The following is an 18,347-nucleotide window of genomic DNA, read 5'->3' as shown; positions in this document are numbered from 1 at the left end:
TGGAACAGAAAACCCTTCTGGTTGTTCCATGTAAATTTCTTCATTTAACTCACCATTTAAGAAAGCAGTTTTAACATCCATTTGATGAATTTCTAGATTGTACAGAGATGCAATGGCAATTAGCATTCTTATGGATGTTATTCTAGTAACCGGTGAGTATGTGTCAAAGTAATCAAGACCTTCTTTCTGTCTAAAACCTTTGACTACAAGTCTTGCCTTGTATTTATCTATTGATCCATCCGCTTTCAATTTTCTTTTGAAAATCCACTTGTACCCAAGAGGTTTACAACCTGGTGGCAAGTCCACTAATTCCCAAGTGTGATTTTGCAAGATGGATTCAACTTCACTGTTGACAGCTTCTTTCCATAAAGGAGCTTCAGGACTGGACATAGCCTCTTCAAAAGTTAAAGGCTCATTTTCTAACAAATATGTTAGAAAATCTGGACCAAAAGATTTTGAGGTTCTAGCACGTTTACTACGCCTAAGTTCCTCTTCCTCATTTTGATCTAACTCTTGTTCTTGATCATGCTCTTGATCCTGACTAGTAATAGCATCAAAAGATCTTTTATTAGTACTAGTCTCTTGTCCAATCTTCTTTGGAAATACATGTTCAAAGAAAGATGCATTCCGAGATTCAATAATAGTATTTACATGCATTTCGGAATGTTCTGATTTATGAATCAAAAACCGATATGCACTACTATTCTTGGCATAACCAATGAAAATGCAATCAATGGTCTTAGGACCTATCTTAGTCTTTTTAGGACTAGGAATAGCCACTTTAGCCAAACACCCCCACACTTTTAAGTATTTGTAGGATGGTACTCTTCCATGCCACAATTCGTAAGGTGTTTGATTCACTTTCTTTCGGGGTACTTTATTTAAAATATAATTAGCAGAAAGTATTGCTTCCCCCCACAAGTTCTGAGGTAATCTAGAACTTATTAACATGGCATTCATCATTTCTTTTAAAGTCCTATTTTTCCTTTCAGCAATTCCATTTTGCTGAGGTGAGTAAGGAGCAGTGGTTTGATGAATTATTCCATGTTCTTTACAAAACTCACCAAAAGGTGATTCATATTCACCACCTCTATCACTTCTAAGTTTCTTGATTTTCTTACCAAGTTCATTTTCTACTTCATTCTTATATTGAATGAAAGTTTCCAAAGCTTCATCCTTGGTTCGAATTAAATAAATATAACTATATCTAGTATAGTCATCTATAAAAGTGATTACATACTTTTTTCCACCTCTGGTTTGAATTGATTTAAAATCACAAATGTCACTATGAATTAATTCAAGTGGTTCCGTACTTCTTTCAATTGAATGAAAAGGAGTTTTAGATAATTTTGCCTCAACACAAATTTCACATTTATGATTTGAATCAATGTCAAATTTAGGTAAACATTCCATATTAATTAATCTACGCAAAGATCCATAATTAACATGTCCTAGTCTACCATGCCATAAATTTGAAGACTCAAGCAAGTAAGAAGAAGATGTAGTTTTATTAATAACTGAGGGTACAACGGTCATTACATTTAACTTGAAAAGGCCATCAGACATGTAACCTTTTCCTACATACATCCCATTCTTAGTAAGTACAAATTTACCACTCTCAAATACTAGCCTAAACCCATTCTTACTCAACAAAGATCCGAAAACAAGATTCTTGCGAATGTCCGGTACATGCAGCACATTGTTGAGAGTGAGTTCCTTTCCAGATGTCATCTTGAGTACAATCTTTCCTTGTCCTTCAACTTTGGAAGTTGAGGAGTTGCCCATAAAAAGTTGTTCACCATTATCCACTGTAGAATAAAATGTGAACATCTTTTTGTCGGCACAGATATGGCGAGTAGCACCAGTGTCCACCCACCATTCTTTAGGATTTCCGACAAGATTTGCCTCGGAAACGACTGCAGAAAGATTGATGTCATCGACACCATTGGAAATATTGTCCACTTCAGTCATGTGGGCTTGAGCAGGCTTCTTGCTTGTTCTTCTTTTGTTTTTGCCTTTGCTACGGCAATCTTTGGCCAGATGTCCCTCTTTATCACAGATGTAACATTTGCCATTAAACTTGTACTTTTTATTTTCCCCCCCTTTAGAGCCTTGTGATGAACTTTTTCCAGAAGACTTTCGTTTCTTCGTTTTTAAAGTATGTTCCACCACATTTGCCTTAGACTCCATAGGATGCTTACCAGACCGCTTTTCAGAATTGCGGTTGTCCTCCTCAATTCTCAAACGCACAATTAATTCGTCCATAGAAATTTCTTTGCGCTTGTGTTTGAGGTAGTTCTTGAATTCCTTCCAGCCTTTTGGTAATTTTTCAATTAAGGCTGCAACTTGAAAGGATTCACTGAGAAACATACCTTCTGCGTGAATGTCATGCAGAATAAGTTGGAAATCTTGAGCTTGGCTGATCACAGTTTTTGAATCAACCATTACAAAATCTAAAAATCTGCCAACCACAAATTTCTTTGAGCCGGCATCTTCCGTTTTGTACTTTTTCTCCAACGATTCCCAAAGTTCCTTTGCTGTCTTGATTGGACTGTAGACGTTGTATAATGTGTTGTCAAGTCCGTTCAAGACATAATTCCGGCAAAGGAAATCGGCATGTTTCCAAGCATCAACCGCAGCAACCACTTGCCGGTCGGTTTCATCCTCTTTCAGGATAGGAGCATCTTCACGGAGAAAACGAGCCAGGTTCAGAGTTGTAAGATAGAACAACATTTTCTGTTGCCATCTTTTAAAGTCAGTTCCTAAGAACTTCTCTGGCTTTTCACCGTGATTTACCGGTACTGTTACAACAGGAGAGGGGATTGGCGTCATTGCAGCCACCACAGTAGTACTTGTTTGGACATTTGTTCCAGTAGCCATCAATTCTAATATATAAAACAAAATTATAATTAGAATTTACACTACACAGAAAATTAAACCAAATTCACAGAATTAAATTCCGTAAAAATAAAAGAAACAAGAATGTAACTTTTATTTTCCAATTAATTTGAAAATAAAATAAAATTTTATTTAAACAAATTAATTCCACAGAATATTAAATTCTGTAAAATAAAATAAATAAAAACTATAACTTTATCAATTAATTTGGAAATAAAATAAAAGTTTATTTAACCAAAATAATTCCACACAAGAAATTAAATTCTGTAAAAATAAAAGAAATAAAAACTATAACTTTTATTTTTTCAATTAATTTGGAAATTTTATTTAACCAAATTAATTCCACACAGAAAATTAAATTTCTGTAACACTTCAATAATTAAAATACTGAAACAGAATTTTAATTAAAGAAAACTCAGAAAATAATTTCTAAAAACCAAAATTAATTTCTGAAAAAATTCCACAAAAATATATTCTGAATTGTTAATGACACCAGTATCGTACTACTAGTTGTTGTCAAAGAAAAGAGACAGTATATTACTACTATCTGTCAAATAGCATATAATCACTATTTGTTTTTCCAACCAGAATATTATTTTGTAAATTCACAGAAAATAATGTTCTTCCGAAATTATTTACGAAGAATGAAAAAGGAAAACAAATGAAAAATTCTGTAAACAGAATAATTCGAATCTGTCTTAAGATTGTTGGAACAATCTTCTGTGAAAAAAAAAATAAACTTGAAATAATTCAAACAAAATAAATAAATAACATACCAGATTTATTTATCGAACCGAATAAAAATTTAGACCAAGTCGAGTGTGTGACACTCTGTCCTTAAGACAGATTCGCCCCGCTATGGTACTTACGGATGAGTGGCGTCTATCTCCCAGGATACAATGATCTTCACAAATTGTAGTAGTACTTCAAACAATTTGTTCGGCGAACCAAACCTTGTGTTCTAATACTCTCTTTAATTTATTCTACAACTAAAATGAAGAATAATGCAAAAGTAGAAAATTTTGGACAACAAAGAGACAACTAGACTGAATTTTCTCGGATGAAATATTTTTTTTTTCTACTTCCTAAACTGCTGGAACATATGGATATTTATAGGCAAAATCAAAAAGACCCAAAAAGGTGCCACAAAAAGTGAAAGGGTGCACCTCTAAATTCAAACCATTCCACTGACGGTTAAGCAGACCAATATAAAACAATTTGAAAAATTGACCGTTAATGGACAAATGTTCAACTAATTGGAAATAGAATGAACCGTTGGTGGAAAAGTAAAACTAGTGGGAACTAATTAATTTAAACTATTGGAATATATATATAAATATATATTTGAATAGTTTAATAAATAAAGGAAGAGGTACAAATTTTAGGAAACCACTTAGAAACTCAAAATTTGAAATTATAATTAAATTAAATTCCCACAATTACAAACTTTAGGAAACCACTCAGGAACCCAAAATTTGAATTTAGAATTAAATTAAATTCCCAAAATAATTTTTAATTGAAAAAATCCAAATGAATTTTATCAAATAAAAATTAATGTTAGACTCGAAAACTACGTCAACTTCCCATTCACTCATAAATGGTTTTGACGTTCCATCTTCACCGTGTGACTTGCCACGCGGCAAGGAACACTTCACCTCTTCGAACCCACCCCAAAAGACGTTTGGGGTCCACCCAAATTGGGCTAAATAATATGCCTATATAAAACCATTTTTTCCAACACCATATACCATGAAAAGTATTCCGAAACGAATTGGTGATATGGATTACACTTATAATGATTGTAATTGAAAGATTTTTTTTTCAGAGTTGGTGTCACTGTTATACGTGTTGCAAAGCGATGACTGTTGTATGATTCGTGAGACTTATTTCGAGTCTTATTTTGATGATCTAAACATTCAAGTTTTAGTGAACATTGAGAATAATATACCTCTAAAAAAATAAGTTGATCAAATATCCATAATTTTTTTATCAAATCACATCTATATGAAGAAAAAAAAATGAGTATGTCTGTATCAAATTGAACACAAATTTGAGTTGACGATTTTTTAGAGTATATTCTTCACGACGTTCTTAAAATTTAAACAGTTTGAATCAACAAAATAAGATTCAAAATGAGTCTCACGGACCGCACAACGGGTCACTGCTGTGGCGCCAAATCTTTTTTTTCTCGTTAATTTTTCTCGATACGTTGTATTGTTGAGCATTGCTAATCTACTACCCACTCCCCTCAGTGAACAACATATATATATACACAAATGCAAAGGCAAACTAATTAAGTTCCGAAAACAATATAGATAGCAGTCAGACATGGATCCTGGTTTATACAGAGCAGCCAAGGAAGGCAACACTGTTGTCTTGGAGCAATATGTTGACCAACGTGAAGCCCAGGTCACATACTCAATTATGTAGAGCTCTACTTCTTATCACATCATTGTGGATATATTTGGGAGTCTAAAATGTGAGTCTCTAACCAGGGACGGAACTACATACAGACTTACAGGGGCCCTGGTCCCCCTGCTTTGCACAAGATGCTCTGTTATATATAGATTTAGTTCAATACACCAACTTCTCCTATGGACCCCTTCCCATCTTATAATTTTAATTATTTTCTTTTGACAGTTCTTTAAAATACAATAATAGTATAATATATAGAAAAATGTTATTATAAGAAATATATGATTTCTTTTTTTTTTATGAAAGTTTAGAATAGTTGTAGTATTATGTATAGTAAATGTTACGAGTAGTTAATTTATGGTGTACATCTCAAAAGTGAAAGTGAAAGTTATGAATTATTGTAGTTACGTTATGAACGGTGTAGTGTAAATTTTATGAATTACTTGTGATGCAAAATGTTACAAACTATTTTGGTGAAAGGAGTTGCAATTTGTTATGGTTACGTTACAAATATATATTGTGATTACGTGTATACAATATACACCTTTTAAAAAGTGCACGCCATGATAACTATATATTATGTTCTAAAATATATTTTTAATTATATTATTCACTTTACAAATGAAATTAAGTTCACAATTTTTGTATCTCATTAGCCCAATCATTATTTATTACTATTGCAATATAAAAATTCTCATTGATTAGTGATGCTATAACGTAATATTAATGTTACATCAAATATTTAATAAAATAAGAGTTTATCCATTTTCAATTAATAGCATGAAAAATCACAATTGTTTATTGCATGAAAATCCATTGCTTTAAATCTAAACTCACTAATCTTCCTTTGTTTGTTTTTGCCCCCCCCCCCACCCCCCAATTATTGAATTCTGGGTCCGTCCATGTCTCTAACATTACTCTATACAAAAATCTAGAGTTCTATCATCAAAGAAAAATTGAACAAATTATATCAGTGTTTCACTTAAATATTATTGTTCTTATATTTTTAGTTGCAATTAATTCAATTATTCAATTTTGAAGTAAAATCACTGATTGAGACTCAATAATTTTTTCTATACTGTCTAGGAAGTATAATTAAATAAGGAGTTTATTTCACTTTTTACTCCGTTAAATTGCCTATTTAATTCCTAAACTATCGATTGAGTCTACTAGATCCTTAAAAGTATATAAATGAAAGTCTATTTAGTTCATGAACTATTGATTCAATCTATTAATTATCGATTGAGTCTACTAGATCCTTAAAAGTATATAAATCAAAGTCTATTTAGTTCATGAACTATCAATTCAATCTATTAATTTCCTAAAGTATTTAATTCAAACCTATTTAGTCCCTGAAAAAATTATAAAAATAAAATATAAGCCATAAATATTATAAACTACTAAAAGATCCTACCTAATTAAGATTATATTGCAAAAAATTAATTTTAGATTTTGTTTCAATATAGTTCAATTGACAATAACATTAGGATTATATTAATTGACTAAGTTGATCAAATATATAATTTTGCCCCTAAAAACATGACTCGTGATGCTTATGTGCGCATTTTCTATAAAATAATGCTTTATTAGTTCTAATCAATTAGACCAAATTGAGACAAAGTAAAAAAAATCATGGTCAAATTCAAGCCAATTACAATTATCGAAATCAAAATGACATTACTAGTGTAATTTTCCCTCAGATCTATTAAGCAGGGATGGAAGGGTAGAGAATTGCAGAGAAATTGTCCCCATGTTTTAGGAAAATAGGAAGCATTTTCCTTGTTTAGGTGGTTTTCATCTTTGTTATTGCTTTTGCTTAATTGTACTCCAGGAGGCACCAAAACTTGTTGGATTGGAAGAAAGATTTGGCCAAGGAACCAGACGTGCATGGCTGGGCACCACTTCACTGTGCTGCGCGATTCGGTCATGTACAAAGGGTTAAACAGCTACTAGACTCTGATTAATCCATTGCATACCCTATTGCAGACCAAGATGATAATAAGACAGCTCTTCATGTAGCAGCTAGTCAAGGACATGTTGGTGTAATACAAGAGCTTATATCACAATGTCCTGATTGTTGGGAGATGGTTAATCATAAAGGCCAAAATATTCTTCATGTTGCAGTGGAGAATGAGAAAAAGATGGCAATTAAATTCATCTTAAAAAATTATTCACTCAGTGGCCTTATAAATCAGAAAGAAGCCGCTGAGAACAACCCTCTCCACCTCATTGCTACTGGTGGATTACTTGCAATCAACCTCATAGACCACCGAAAAGCAGATAAGGTTGTCTTTAACGAAGGAAACTGGACTCCCCTTAACATGTTGACATATTCTGAAACCGCAGCTGTACAAAAGGTATATCGATGTCAACCCTCAATCCTACCCAGACAGTGTTAGAGAAAATATGTGATTCCCCACAAGTAAACCAATCAATGGGAATAAAAACTAATGCGGAAAAATTAAATTAAAAGCAACACAAGAATTTTTATGTGGTTCCCTCAATGTGAGGTACGTCCACGGGATCGAAATCCGATACCACTATCAACCAAATAAGTTCCAAACGATTACAAACGAGACACTAATGGTCTCACAAAATCACCCTTAGGTGAATTCTAAATAATCACAAATAAACAAGAGGAAAGACCTCACCAAATAGATGAACAAAAATCTTCAGAATCAAAGTTGTAGAAGATCCAAAATAATTAACCAAATCAACCCACACAAAGCCGAAATAAACCACTGCGCACCCACACAAACCAACCACCCAGTATTTCGGAAAAAGGTGGAAAATTTGTAGTAGCCGTCCACTGTGTTACACCAAACAATATATATATATATATTGTGAATCTAGGATTTTGTTTTATCAAACCTTAGTTGTTTCTAAATTGAATTGGGTCTCCTCAAATATAATATATAAAAATATATTATACCTAAACCAAACCAAATTAAAACTCTTTTAGTAAACCAATTGGGTCCCACACTCCAATAAGAAGGTATACCCAACAATTCTCCCCCTACCGACTTAGGTGGAGATATCAACCATACCCGCCAAAGTTCGACACTTCAAATGTTTGTCCCTCGACAAAGTCTTTGTCAACATATCTGAAATATTATCATCTGTGTGAACCTTTTCGAGTTGTAATAACTTCGAATCTAACACATCACGAATCTAATGGTATCTCACATCAATGTGTTTTGATCTCGAATGAAAAGTAGAATTTTTACTCAAGTGAATAGCACTTTGACTATCACAATAAAGCACATACCTTTCTTGCTTCAAACCCAACTCTTGCAAAAATTTCTTCAACCATAACTCTTCTTTGCAAGCTTCTGTAATGGCAATAAATTCAGCTTCGGTAGTTGAGAGAGCAACACAATTTTGTAATTTAGATTGCCATGCCACAGCTCCCCCTGTAAATGTCATCAAATACCCCGAAGTAGATTTCCTAGAATCAATATCACCAGCCATGTCAGAATCTGTGAACCCATCAAGCATCGGCTTACCATCCCCAAAATACAAACATACCTTCGAAGTCCCTCGAAGATATCTTAGAATCCATTTTACCACTGCCCAATGTTCTTTACCCGGATTAGAGAGAAAACGACTCACCACACCAACTGCGTGAGCAATATCCAGCCTTGTACAAACCATGGCGTACATCAAAGAACCAACTGCTGAAGCATAAGGAACTTTCAACATCTCTTCTTTGTCTTTCTCACTTGTAGGACATTGATTCGAACTAAGCTTGAAGTGACCCGTAAGTGGACAACCAACTGGCTTTGCTTTATTCATGTTGAACCTCTGAAGAACTTTCTCAATGTAGCTTTCTTGAGACAACCAAATCAGTCCCTCTTTGCGATCACAAACAATTTTCATACCAAGTATTTGCTTTTTCGGTCCCAAATCTTTTATAGCAAAAGACATGCTCAACTCCAATTTCAACCTGTTAATCATGGTAGAATCTTGACCCACAATTAACATGTCATCAACATAAAGTAAAAGAATAATAAATTTGCCATCCGAAAAATTTTTCACAAACACACAATGGTCCGAAGTGGTTTTAGAAAAACCATTATTCATCATGAAAGAGTCAAATTTTTTGTACCATTGCCGCGGGGCTTGCTTGAGGCCATACAAACTCTTCTTTAATTTGCAAACAAATTTCTCTTTTCCTTTCTCCACAAAACCATCCGGTTGCTCCATGTAACTTTCTTCTTCAAGATCACCATGAAGAAATGCGGTCTTCACATCAAGTTGCTCAACTTCAAGGTTCATACTTGCAGCCATGCCAAGTACAACCCGAATAGAAGACATCTTCACAACTGGCAAGAAAATCTCATCAAAGTCAATACCTTTCTTTTGCCCAAACCCTTTCATAACAAGACGTGCCTTGTACCTCAGATTCTTGCCATCATTCTTCAATTTGAAAACACACTTATTTTTTAGAATTTTCCTCCCTTTAGGCAACTTCACTAAATCATAAGTCTGGTTTTCAAGCAAGGAATTCATCTCCTCGTCCATGGCCTTTTTCCAATCACCTTTCTTTGCATGCTCAATTGCTTCTTGGTAGCTCTACGGCTCCCCTTGATCAGAAATCAATACAAATTCATTGGGAGGATACTTTCTTGAAGGTTGTCGGTCCCTTGTAAATTTTCTTAACTCAAGTTGTGGTGGTGGTTCTTGAGTTGGATGCTCTTCCTCAATTTCTGGCTCAACTTCATTAGGATTAGCATTATCTTCTACATCTTCAATGGGTGGCTGCATATTTCCCCCATTTTCATCATCAACTGAAGATGAAGGAGATGGATCCATGTCAATGAGATCACTAGTTTTTGGCTCCGATTGATCACCTTTGCCAAAGTCTTCAATTGTTTGGTCTTCAAGAAACACAACATCACGGCTTCGAATGACTTTCTTGTCGACCGGATCCCACAATCTATACCCAAATTCATCACGCCCATAGCCAAGAAAAATACATTGTCTTGACTTACTATCAAGCTTGGACCTCTCATCTTTTGGAATGTGAACAAAAGCTCGACAACCAAACACTTTCAAGTGCTCATAAGACACATCTTTGCCGGTCCAAACTCTTTCTGGAACATCACCATTCAAAGGATATGAAGGTGACAAATTGATCACGTCAACCGCTGTCTTCAGTGCCTCACCCCAAAAGGATCTTGGCAATTTAGCTTGTGAAAGCAAACACCTTGTTCTTTCCACAATGGTGCGGTTCATCCTCTCGGCAACGCCATTTTGTTGAGGAGTCTTCTTAACTGTCTTTTGGTGCCGAATACCTTGGCTGCGACAATACTCATCAAATGGCCCAATGTATTCACCACCATTGTCTGATCGGATGCACTTCAATTTCTGCCCTGTTTCTCTTTCAACCATGGCCTGAAAATGCTTAAATACTTCTAGAACTTGATCTTTAATTTTTAGTAAAAAAGCCCAAACTTTCCTTGAATAATCATCAATGAAAGTAACGAAATAAAGTGCACCACTATGTGTTCTAACTTTTAAAGGACCACAAACATCCGAATGAATCAACTCCAACACATTTTCTTTTCTAGAAGCAACATTTTTATGAAAAGAAACTCTATGTTGTTTACCCGCCAAACAATGAACACAAGTTTTAAGATGTGTACCTTTCAAACCAGGTAGAAGCTCTTTCTTGAACAAAACTTGTAGCCCCTTTTCACTCATGTGCCCAAGTCGCTTGTGCCACAATTCAATAGAAGTATCATTTTCAAGTGCATTGACAACACCTTTACAAATTTTTTCTTGCATCAAATAAAGTGTATGAGTCTTCTTGCACTTAGCCACCACCAAAGAACCCTTTGTGAGCTTCCATATTCCATCACCAAATTTGTTGTTGAAGCCTTCATCATCTAGCTTCCCAGTAGAGATCAAATTGAGGCGAATGTCGGGAACATGCCTCACATCTTTAAGCAACAACTTGTAGCCCAAATTTGTTTCCAAGCAAACATCACCCATGCTGATAATTTTGGACAAACCTTCATTACCCATTCGAACAGAACTATAATCTCCTATAGTGTAGGTAGTGAAGAAATCAACTCGAGAAGTCACATGAAAAAAAGCACCGGAATCAATCACCCAATTGCTCTCTTGGCCCACAAAATTGATACAATCATCTTCACAAACGACCATGAGATCACCATTGGTAGTAACTGCTGTTGTGTCTTCTTCCTTCTTATCCACACTTTTGTCACGCCTTTTCTCTTTATTCTTGAGCTTTCGGCATTCTTGCTTCATGTGCCCTTTCTCATGGCAATAATAGCACTCAATGTCTTTCTTTGGAAAAGAACCAGCTTTGATTTATCACGGCTTTGATCACGACCATGAGGAGTTTTACTCCTCCCTCTTGTTTTGCTTCGGCCTCTCACAACGAATGCTTCCGAATGAGAGGAGCCTACTGATTTTCTTCTAGTTTCTTCATTCAACAGGCTACTAGTGACTTGGCCCATTGTGACAACTCCATCGGGCGCTACTGACGGTCACAACCAAAGTCTCCCAACTTTCGGGCAAAGAACTAAGTAGCATCAAAGCCAGCAACTCATCATCAAAAACAATTTTCATAGAAGCAAGTTGGTTAGCAATACTCTTTATTTCATTCAGATGTTCCGAAATAAGGCTGCCCTCTTTATATTTTAAATTAACCAACTTACGAAACAAAAAGGCTTTATTTGTGGCTGATTTTCTATCATAAAGGCTCTATAATTTTTTTTATAAATCAGGTGCTGAAGTTTCAGTAGCAACATGATGAAACACACTGTCATCAATCCATTGACGGATAACACCAACGGCTTTTCGATTAAGCCTATTCCATTCATCATCTTTCATACCCTTGGGTTTGCCACTATCACCCTCAATGGGTCCATACAAATCTTTACAAAATAATAGGTCTTCCATTTTAGTTTTCCAAGTTACCCAATTGCTTCCATTGAAGCTAGACATACGACCCACATTCCCCTCCATTGATTTACACAAATAAATAAACTCAAATAAACCGTAAGCTCTGATACCAATTGTTAGGGAAATATGTGATTCCCCACAAGTAAATCAATCAATTGGAATAAAAACTAATGCGGAAAAATTAAATCAAAAGCAACACAAGAATTTTTACGTGGTTCCCTTAATGTGAGGTACGTCCATGGGATCGAAATCCGATACCACTATCAACCAAATAAGTTCCAAACGATTACAAACGAGACACTAATGATCTCACAAAACCACCCTTAGGTGAATTCCAAATAATCACAAATAAACAAGAGGAAAGACCTCACCAAATAGATGAACAAAAATCTTCAGAATCAAAATTGTAGAAGACCCAAAATAATTAACCAAATCAACCCACACAAAGCCGAAATAAACCACTGCGCACCCACACAAACCAACCGCCCAGTATTTCGGAAAAAGGTGGAAAATTTGTAGTAGCCGTCCACTGTGTTACACCAAACAATATATATATATATATATATATATTGTGAATCTAGGATTTTGTTTTATCAAACCTTAGTTGTTTCTAAATTGAATTGGGTCTCCTCAAATATAATATATAAAAATATATTATACCTAAACCAAACCAAATTAAAACTCTTTTAGTAAATCAATTGGGTCACACAGTTCAATAAGAAGGTATACCCACCAGACAGCATAGTCACAGAAGGCTTGCAGGGTTGCTTTTTACTTTAATTCATTAAAGTTATTATTTAGATACAATGTTTTCCTAATTGATTGAAGAATGATTATTGCAGGTTCTCATAAAAGAAGAATTGGAAGCAGCTGGTGCTACACTAGGTTTGTGAAATGTAATTAGCAAAGATAATGAGTTTTTAGCAAACGAGAAGAAAGAATACGCTGAATTTAAAAAGTCAATACCCATTGACGTCCGGAAAGCAAGAGACACCCATTTGATAGCGGCTACATTCATAGAAACTGTGACTTTTGCAGCTGGTTTCACCATGCCAGGTGGCTACAACAGCAACAATGGCCTAAATCAAGGCATGGCGATTCTAACAAGAGAAGCAGCTTTCAAAGCTTTTGTCGTAACAGATTCCATGACCATGATATTATCCACTTGTGCTGCTTTGATTTATTTTGCTTCGGCTGATTATGGGGATGAAACTAGCTTCTGTATGGCTATTCTCTCACCGCCGGTCCTCTAATGATTGCAAAAGGAGCAATGGTATTGGCATTCATTACAGGCATATATGCCATATTACCACATTCATCAAGCCTTGCCATTCCAATTTGCATTATCGGTTGCTTCTCCTTCGTGATTTACTACTGCCTATTCAAAGAAAATTTCCACAAGCAATTTGAAGCAATATCTTTTAATATTTGAGCCCCAGTTTCTCGAATGCATTCAAGGATTGAATTTCAAGGAAGGCATTTTCTTGGATGTCTTTCTTTTTAGATTAATTTGTAGTAGTGTTGTATCGCATCTTTGAGTTTGAGGGAACCGCAATCAGTATTAATAGTGAGGGAAATCAAGCATATACTAGCTTATGCTTCCATTGCTTTGTAAAAGTGTCTGATTCGTAAAGTGACAATCATATATTTCTTTGTGTTAGGTATTTTGATTAGCATATCACTATTTGATATTTTGTACTTTTTGGGCATGTTTGATTGGAAGGATTAAAGCATGGTATTAGGATTATTAATCCGTGGGCCCAATCATCTTATGTTTGTTTTGACATTTTGGTTTAAGACTATTAATCCAATGGATAATTAATCAACAAATTTGTAGAATTATTAGTAATGGGGTAGGGGTGGGATAGTTAATACCACACTAATTTGATAGGATTATTAATACCTCACTATTAGTATTGTGAATCAAACATGGCCTTTGGGTATACATACTATTTTATCAAGAGAAATAAAGTAGAGTACAATCTCTTCCACCCGTCACCTGTCCCATCTCTTAGCGGCTTCCCTCTAAGGAGCATACTAGATATATAAACTGCATTTTGGTCCTCAAAAAGAGTTCAAGACTACATAGAACCGACCACAGAACCAATCACATAAAGCATGGGTAGAGCAATCTAAGGAAAATTGTATCTTTTATAATGAATTCCACTATCTGATGTTTCATGTAATAAGTTCTAAAATCATTCTTGTGTTATAGACTAGTTTCCATAAATTCATGATTTAAACACAACCTAAAAATTTCCCATGAGAGGCTGGAGAATGGAGGCAGAGACCATCCTAAAGTGATGCTCAAGTTAAAGAATGAAACATATTGATAAATAACACAGCAGTAAATGCTTTGGCTATTGCTGATACCAGGTTACCAACCACATAAGATTTGTAAACAGCCCACAAATCACCTTTTATAAGAAGCAGCTCAAAACTTAAAAAGGCTTCAGATGTGCGAAAACCATTTTGATAAATAACATAGCACTTCACAACACAAGACTAGTCGTCATCAGTTTAAGCTGTCAAAAGAAGCAGCGGCTCAAGTAATGAGAAGCTTCACTTAAGAAACAGGCCCAAGAAAGTCGCCCTCCAAGCTCACCACTGCCTGAAAATCCTTCTCAGCCTCTATATACTTTGTCCCGATGACAATGAAGCGCACTGCCACCTCTTTCTCAATTCTGGACATCTTGTCATTCATGAAGATGGGATTTTCCCCAGGGACATACCGATAATCATGCATTTTCTGGTTCGAGAGGTAAATGTTCTCAACGGGCCCACATCTCAGGAACACACCGTGCTTCAAGATCTTGTGAACAACCCCTTCTAAGATCTCACCCCTGTGAAGCTTGAAAGTGATGCAGCTGAAAAGTACAGGAAAGAGTACATCACCAGAATGCTGCCTAACTCTTCCTTCCCCGATGTTGTCTAGTGTGATTAGTGCAAGAAAATAACCGAGCTCTTTTGTTGCCTTCTTCGTTGAAAAGTCATCTAAGAGGCGAATTATTATAGACTTTTGGAGCATAAGTCCTTTGGTGTCGAGGCTTTCAGCAGGAATTACGACATTCCAAGGCAGCTGCACCTTTAGAAACATCCTTACAGTTTCTGCTAGTCAAGATAAACAAAAGAAGAATGTAACTCCAAGTAAATGTCATACTATTTTCTGTAGTAAATATATCCCACAAACAAGATTCTAATATCATTTTGCTGAAAAATAATGGGAAAATTGCACTTCAGTGCATGTTTTAAAAAAAAAAATTACAAATCGGTGGTAAGTTTATCAACTTCAATAATAAAAGTTATAAACTTTTTAATGAATTTGTAAATATGTTGTGAAGACACCACCGATTTGCAATTTTCGCAAAAAATAATCTTCCAACTCTGGAAATAAAAGCACCTAATGAGCTGCTTAGGATTGTTTTTTAATCCAATAACAAATGCTTGGAAAAACCATGTACGACTTACAATTCCAGCCTGCTTGGGGCCCTATCATGTTATTTTTATTTTTTTTTTAAATGATAATTTAACGCATGAAAGAAGTCAAGTTTTCAACTCGTATGATCGTATCACCTTTGCCTATTCTGGGATCAATGTTTACAAACATAAAGCATTAAGTGAATTAGACAAAAGGATTGGGTCAAGAGTCATTGCTCAACAAGGACCATAGGATTTGAACCACAAAGATTAGCCGTTTATTATTTATTTTGCTAGAAACAACAAACCTACAACTGCACCATAACAAAAACAGCAATACTAGGTATCATGAAAAATCTTTCATAAAAATAATCATAAAATCTTTGTGACCTTTGAATTACACTTAGAATAAAGCACTACACACTAACTAATTAAGATAATCCAAGGATCATAAATCTTTCATGATCATTTTCATGAAAAAATTTTCATGATCCCTAACTTTTCTCTAACACCAATAAACTCTCCTAAAATCATCAGCTATTAATTTCCTTATTGCCCCAATGAACTAGACAACCAAGTATAAAACTCTGTACAGCAGCTATTACTATTAATAATGCATAATAATCCCCATTTTTTTTATAAGCAATAAATAACAACTACCCTTATACCAAGATCAATGTTCAACAATATGACATACCAGAATGAATTAATTTGACACACTGTCACAAATAACAATGAATCTCAATCAAATTCACAAAAACCCAGAGCTAAAAATCCATACTCTGCACATTCAAATTATCAATATTAGAGAGCAAGAAATAGAGAAGGAAGAAAAGGCCACAAGAAAAAAATAAACAAATAAAAAGCGCCATACAAATTTTGACAAAGACGAATATTAGTTTTACATTTCTGAAACCCAAAACATAAGATTCAGAGTTTCCTTTCATGTTGTTTAGGCTCTCTCTCAACAACCAAAAAAAACATAGAATTTAGGCAATGGTTGAACAAAAGGTGTAAGTAGAAAACGAATCGTTTTAGCACAAAGCTGAGTGGCATTGAGGCATCAAGGCCAGTTTAGGGGCAGAGTTGTTCCCAAAAATTTTGTTTTGTACAGATCTAAAATCAGTCTGGTTCTACTGAACAGAAGATAACCAAAGAAGACGAGATTGGAGGAGGTAAGAGAACTCGCCGGAAACAACAAAAAAACAAAAAATCAGATGCTGGACTGCAAAAAAAAAGGGGGGGAAATCTGGAAAAAAATCCAAGAAAGAGGAAGAAGAATCGAAGAAGAAGAAGAGGAAGAATCGAAGAAGAGGAACTAAGAGAAACTCACCGGAATATCGAGCTTCACCGTCGACCAGCGCTGTAGTCTTCGAAGGAGAGTTCAATCGCTGACTGTATTTTTTACTCGAACTCGTCGACTGTGTTCTTCACTAGAGAGAATCGAATCAAAACAATAAAGTGGAACGGTTGAGAAAATAAACGAAATGATTATTTAAATTTTTTTTAAAAACATATTGTATTTTTTTTTTTTTAATAAGTTAAAAATAAAAGAAAAAAATAATTATAATTTCTCTATTATTATTTGGTTAGATTTTATAAAAAAAATTTAAAAAAAAATTGTTTTATATTATATTATTAAAATAACCTTTTATATTTTGAGGACATGAGTGTCAATCATTTTATTCTTTTTATTTTTACAGAGACAAAATTGGTATTATAAAAATATGGTGTGTTTAACGTTTACGTTTCCAGTTTATATTTACAAAAAATTTATAAATTGATTTTTGTTTATTTTTAGAAAAACATAAACTACAAACGTGTTTAATAATTGACAAAATATTTAAAAAATTTAAAAATATAAAAAAAAAATGAGAAATGGCAAGTGGCGGCGAAAGATGGTGGTGAAAAGTGGTAACAGTGGGTGGCAGGTGGGTGGTGGTGGTGGGTGGTGGCGGGTGATAGGTGGTCGCGAGTGGGTGGTGGTGGTGGTGGTGGTGGTGGTGGTGGTGGTGGCGGATGGGTGGCAGATGGCCGGTGGTGGTGGGTGGTGGCGAGTGGGTGGTGGTGGCGGGTAGGTGGTGGTCGGTGGGTGGGTGACGGTGGCGGGTGGTGGGTGGTGGGTGGTAGCGAGTGGGTGGTGGTGGTGGTGGTGGTGGCAGCGGGTGGTGGGTGGTGGTGGCAGGTCGGTGGCGGATGGCAGGTGGGTAGTAGGTGGTGATGGTGGGTGGGTGGGTGACGGTGGCAGGTGGTGGGTGGTAGCAAGTGGGTGGTGGTGGTGGTGGTGGTGGTGGTGGTGGCGGGTGGTGGGTGGTGGTGGCAGGTGGGTAGCGGGTGGTGGTGGGTGGTGGCGAGTAGGTGGCAGGTGGTGGTAGTGGTGGTGGTGGGTGGGTGAATGGGTGACGGTGGCTGGTGGTAGGTGGTAGCGAGTGGGTGGTGGTGGTGGCGGCGGGTGGTGGGTGGTGGTGGCAGGTGGGTGGTGGGTGATGGTGGTGGTGGCGGTGGTGGTGGATGGCGAGTGGGTGGCAGGTGGCTGGTGGTGGTGGGTGGCTGGTGGTGGCAGTGGTGGATGGTGGTGGCAGGTGGGTGGTGAGTGGTGGTGGCACGTAGGTAGCAGGTGGTGGATAGTAGTGGCGGGTGGATGGCAAATGGGTGATAGGTAGTGGTGGCGAGTGGATGGC

At 35.9% G+C, this 18,347-nt stretch overlaps 2 protein-coding genes across 3 annotated transcripts; one reads left to right on the top strand and one right to left on the bottom strand.

Moving 5' to 3' along the window:
- Nucleotides 1-5,226: 5,226 nt before the first annotated feature.
- On the top strand, nucleotides 5,227-13,502 carry LOC145823714 (uncharacterized). The gene is made up of 5 exons (XM_082923233.1): nucleotides 5,227-5,307; nucleotides 7,145-7,196; nucleotides 7,300-7,670; nucleotides 13,092-13,134; nucleotides 13,288-13,502. Exons 1-5 carry the CDS (start codon nucleotides 5,227-5,229, stop codon nucleotides 13,500-13,502), a joined length of 762 nt encoding a protein of 253 aa, XP_082779359.1.
- Nucleotides 13,503-14,561: 1,059 nt separating this feature from the next.
- LOC114322345 (DNA-directed RNA polymerase V subunit 7-like) lies at nucleotides 14,562-17,139 on the bottom strand. 2 transcript variants are annotated; one of them, XM_082924701.1, is made up of 3 exons: nucleotides 17,000-17,139; nucleotides 16,364-16,448; nucleotides 14,562-15,357 (listed from the first exon to the last, which is right to left on the bottom strand). In XM_082924701.1, the coding sequence occupies exon 3, from the start codon at nucleotides 15,344-15,346 to the stop codon at nucleotides 14,816-14,818; it is 531 nt and encodes a 176-aa protein (XP_082780827.1). In that variant the 5' UTR covers nucleotides 15,347-15,357; nucleotides 16,364-16,448; nucleotides 17,000-17,139; the 3' UTR covers nucleotides 14,562-14,815. The 2 variants fall into 2 exon arrangements, with proteins under 2 accessions (XP_082780827.1, XP_082780826.1); XM_082924700.1 differs by lacking the exon at nucleotides 16,364-16,448 and having other exon boundaries at nucleotides 17,000-17,132.
- Between the last annotated feature and the right edge of the window lie 1,208 nt (nucleotides 17,140-18,347).

This window comes from Camellia sinensis, chromosome 4 (assembly GCF_055761805.1).
Source record: "Camellia sinensis isolate YWXY chromosome 4, ASM5576180v1, whole genome shotgun sequence".
Lineage (NCBI taxonomy): Eukaryota > Viridiplantae > Streptophyta > Magnoliopsida > Ericales > Theaceae > Camellia > Camellia sinensis.
The sequence above is the reverse complement of the archived record's forward strand: the minus strand, read 5'-3'. Positions and strand labels throughout refer to the sequence as shown.

Excerpts from the sequence above, each read along its gene's own strand:
- LOC145823714 (XM_082923233.1), top strand. The coding sequence starts at position 5,227 with ATGGATCCTGGTTTATACAGAGCAGCCAAGGAAGGCAACACTGTTGTC. Across the intron at positions 7,671-13,091 it reads AAACCGCAGCTGTACAAAAG|GTTCTCATAAAAGAAGAATT; the intron begins GTATATCGATGT and ends TGATTATTGCAG. Across the intron at positions 13,135-13,287 it reads AGCAGCTGGTGCTACACTAG|CTGGTTTCACCATGCCAGGT; the intron begins GTTTGTGAAATG and ends TGACTTTTGCAG.
- LOC114322345 (XM_082924701.1), bottom strand. The coding sequence starts at position 15,346 with ATGTTTCTAAAGGTGCAGCTGCCTTGGAATGTCGTAATTCCTGCTGAA.